Source organism: Mesoplodon mirus, assembly GCF_964341445.2.
Source record: "Mesoplodon mirus genome assembly, chromosome: 7".
NCBI classification, from domain to species: Eukaryota; Metazoa; Chordata; class Mammalia; order Artiodactyla; family Ziphiidae; genus Mesoplodon; species Mesoplodon mirus.
The window spans coordinates 101,004,372-101,008,576 of NC_138983.1; the positions used below are offsets into that span (position 1 = coordinate 101,004,372).

The 4,205-nt window shown below is 41.8% G+C and overlaps 1 protein-coding gene across 1 annotated transcript; it reads right to left on the bottom strand.

The window, feature by feature from the left end:
- Nucleotides 1–211: 211 nt before the first annotated feature.
- LOC309808911 (ferritin light chain-like) lies at nt 212–2,986 on the bottom strand (the record flags this gene model as incomplete). The annotated part of the gene is made up of 2 exons (XM_082629480.1): nt 212–1,047; nt 2,974–2,986. The coding sequence occupies 2 exons, from the start codon at nt 2,984–2,986 to the stop codon at nt 353–355; spliced, it is 708 nt and encodes a 235-aa protein (XP_082485606.1). The 3' UTR covers nt 212–352.
- Between the last annotated feature and the right edge of the window lie 1,219 nt (nt 2,987–4,205).

Sequence of the window (4,205 nt, forward strand, 5' to 3'; positions counted from 1 at the left end):
GCAGAAACTAATTTAAAAATATATTTAATACTAAAAAAAAAAAAAAAAAAAAGCTCTTTAGGTAATTCATACAAGCAGCAAAGCTTGAGAACCAGCCCAATAACGGGAACAAACGTATTTCACACAGATAAAGTGGGGCAATTCATATGTTAAAAGAACATGAATATATATATTTCTTTTTTTCTCTTTATTCTGTTTGTGTTTCAAATAGGCTTTTTTTTTTCCTTCTGCAAAAAGTGTTATTGTTTCCATTTGGTCCAAGGCTTGGGAGAAGGCTCCAGGGCGGTTACAAAGCTGCCTAGTGGCTGCAGAGCTGGGCTTCAGGCAGAAGCTCTGACGCCAGAGGGGCTCCTCAGAGGCCGCTGGACTTCAGAGACTCCTGTTTGTGCTCGAGCGTGAGCCTTTCGAAAAGATACTCGCCCAGCACAGCCTGCGGACCAGCCAGCCTGCGGAGGTTGGTCAGGTGGTTGCCCATCTTCTTGATGAGTTTCAGCTGCTCGTCCAGGAAGCGGCTCTCCAGGAAGTCACAGAGGTGGGAGTCTGCTTGGGCAGGACCCAGGGCGCGCAGATCCGATAGTGCCTGGTTCAGGTTCTTCTCCCTAAGAATGGCGGCTTGCACAGTGTCCTGGGTTTTACCCCACTCATCTTGAGAAGGCTTCCGCGCATCCTGGAAGAGGGCGCGGCCGCAGCACTTGTTTTGCATTTTCAAGAGTCGCTGGGCGCCCTCACACTTCTCTTCAGCCAGTTGGCGAAAACTGTGGCCCCCATTGTCCAGAGTCCCACTGTTGCTGTGGAAATAGAAGCTTAGAGAGAGGTAAGTGTCCACAGATGCATGTTGAACAGGCGGTGGATGGCGGCCTCCACCTCGATGGAATAATTCTGACGAACCTGGGAACTCGTGGTTGATCAGTGATAAGGAGCTAAGCTCCAAAAACGGTGTTGGCCTGTCCTGGAGGCTGAGGATAGCTGAGTGGCTGATTCCAAAGGTTGCGACAGGAAGAAATGTTGGAGGGTGGTCGGGGGCTGGAGCAAGGAGCGTCCCTGGGTCTGTTCATTCCAAACACCGTTGAAGCCAAAGACAGATCTGCAGGACTGCCGAGTGCACTGCCTCAAATAGGCTTTGATATAAATGAACAAGAAGTCCAAGCAAGGACAGAACTTACCCTTCCCCCCACCAAAATAGCTGGTGATACTAGAATCTAGATCTGGGAAGGGATTCTTCCATTACTTTAACATTCCAAGCCACTAGAGCAGTGGTTCTCAAAGTATGGTCACCTTGTAAGCAAGCAGTACCCTATGGGGCCTTCCTAGGACAGACCCATCCCCCATAGCCTCTGCTGTAGTTCCTCTCTGAAGTCCTCAGATAATAGTATCTCAGGCATATTTCTTGAGTTTTCAGATGCTAAAAACCACCACCCAATGGAAGAAACTAACTCTTTGATGATCATGAGCACACAGCCCCCAGACCTTCTGGCACCTAAGGATGGATAATGTTACCTGCCCTGTGGCCTCAACATCAGCCAGTCAGATGATTGTGCACGAGCTGATCACATTCCCTGGGACGTCCCTCCCTCACGTGGCCTTTAAAAATGCTTTGCTGAAATCCTTTGGAGATTTCAGGGTTTTTGGAACACGAGCCACCCCTCTCCTTGCTCGATCCTGCAATAAACCTTTCTCTGCTCCAGACTGCAACCTTTCGGTTTGTTTGGCCCCACTGTGCTTCAGACACACGAACGTGCATTCGGTAACAACCTGACCAGCTTTACCAGCGTCCCCTGATAATGTGTCAGATATTCAAGTTTTAGGGCCCTGTCCCAGCCCTACAGAATCAGCCACTCTAGCGGGGCTCAGTGATCTCTGTTATAACTGGCCCTGCAGATGATTTTTATTCACCTTAAAGTTTGAAAATATCTGCATTGGCAGCTGCCAAAGCGTCCACCAGCAGGTGAAGGGGAGAGATGCCTGGAAAAGATAGGGAGTAGCCAAGGCAAGTACAGCAGCATTTGCCGTGGTGGTAATGGAGAATGCCTTTTCTCCACTGGTTGGCCCAGACGAGTATCTGGGGGCAGTGGCAGGGTTATTTAGGATGCTTTACATTTCAATGTAGAGTGACCTCTGTCCTGGTTTGCCAGGGACTTCCCCTGTGTGAGCACTTAAAATCTCATCCTGGCAAACCCCTTAGCCCTGGATTTGAAAAACTTAGGAAATCACATGAAATTTAGGGGAAACATGATCTAGGTTTTGGGCAAGTCACAAGTGCTCATTAAAGCTAAGCAAGTATGGACAACATCTAGCCTTCTTTACCCCTTTGCAGGAAGGTAAATCTGATTGGGTGAAAGAACTTATTGTTAAGAAATCTTTGTAGAAACATCCCCTTCTGCTTAGTCCGCTGGTTCTCACTTCTGGCTAGACAATGGCATCGTCTGAGGAGATTTAAAATGATTTTATTGGTTTAGGATGACCAACTGTTGGTGTGAGGGTTTTTAAAAAGTGCTTCAGATGATTCTAATGTGCAGCCAAATTTAGGTGCCACTGCTTAAGCTTTTGAACCGCTGCTACATATTTTCACCTCATCTTCCTATGAGAATATCCAACTGTCGTTGGTTTGTTTTTTTTTTCTTTTTCTTTTTTTAACTGTCTTATTATAAGATTTACTGTCTTAAATAAGATTGAATGTACAGAAAATCCTGCTAGTCCATCTGGTATAGCTGGATCCTTAGAATAATATCATTAAGATATATACCATTTAAGTATTGTGATTGGCCTTTTTAAAATGAACATATGCATTGAATTAGTACCATCTGTTTTGAAGCTGTCATGTTGGGTAGCTATACCTCTAATCTGCTGCCATTGCTAAATATCTGGACACCTCTTATTAGGAATTGCTTTTAAACATCTTTCGGGGTTAAAACCAAGATTGCTGTATTATTTGTACTGGGACCACAAAAACCTCACAAAGATCCCCCGCTGTACTTTCTACCCCCATCTCTAACCCTTGGCAACTTCTAATCTGTTCTCCATCTCCACAGTTTTGTTATTTTAAGAATAATATGTAAATATCATCATGAATTACTTCATCTTCGGAGATTGGCTTTTTAAAATTTTTCCCTCGGCATCATTCCCTTGAAGTTCATTTCAATTTTTGCACATATTAATAATTTGTTCCTTTTTGTTGCTCAGTAGTATTCTATCATAAGATTTTATCACAATTTGTTTCAACATTCATCCATTGAAAGACATTTGGGTAGTGGCCAGTTTTGGGCTGTTATAAATAAAACTGCTATGAACATTTATGTGTAAGTTTCTGTGGGAACTTAATGAAGTTTTTGTTTCTTTTAGATAAATGCTCAAGAGTACAATTACTGTGTTGTAGGGTGAATCTACTTTTAGGATTAAAAGAGACTGTCAAGCTGTTTCTCAGAGTGGCTAAACCATTTTATTTTCCCACCAGTGATGTGATATCATTTTTCTATGTACTCACCAGCATTTGATGTTGTCACTATCCTTTAATTTTTGTTATTCTCTGATATCTCATTATGGTCTTAATTTGCATTTCCCTAATGGCTAATGATGTTGAGCATCTTTTCATGTGCTTCTTTGCCATGTTTATATTCTCTTCCATGAAATGTCTGTTCCTGTCTTCTGCCTATTTTCTAGTTGGGTTTTTTTAAGTTGTTTGGAGAGTTCTTTGTATATCATACATACAAGTCATTTGTCTCATGTGGGATTTTCAAATATGTTATCCCACTGTGTAATTTGAGTTTTCATCCACTTAAAATGATCTTCTATGAAGCATTTTTAACTCATTTTGATGAGATCCAATTTATCAATTTTTGCTTTTATTGATCATACTTTCGGTGTCAAGTCTAAGAATTATTCACGTAGTTCTTGATGCCAAAGATTTTCTCCTATTTTTTTTCTAAAAATGTCCTGCTTTTACATTGAAGATTATGATCCACTTTGATTTAATTTTTGTGTAAGGTGTGGAGGTTTAGGTTAAGGTTCATTTTTTGTTTGTTTGTTTTTGTCGAGGGATGTCCAACTGTTTCAGTACCATTTTTTGAAAAGTCTATTCTTCCTTGATAGCTTTCACACTGCTGTCAAAAACAAGTTAAATGTATTTATGTCAGTCTATTTCTGGGTTCTCTATTCCATTCCATTGATCTGTGTATCTAACCTCCATCATTACTGCAAAATCTTGAAAT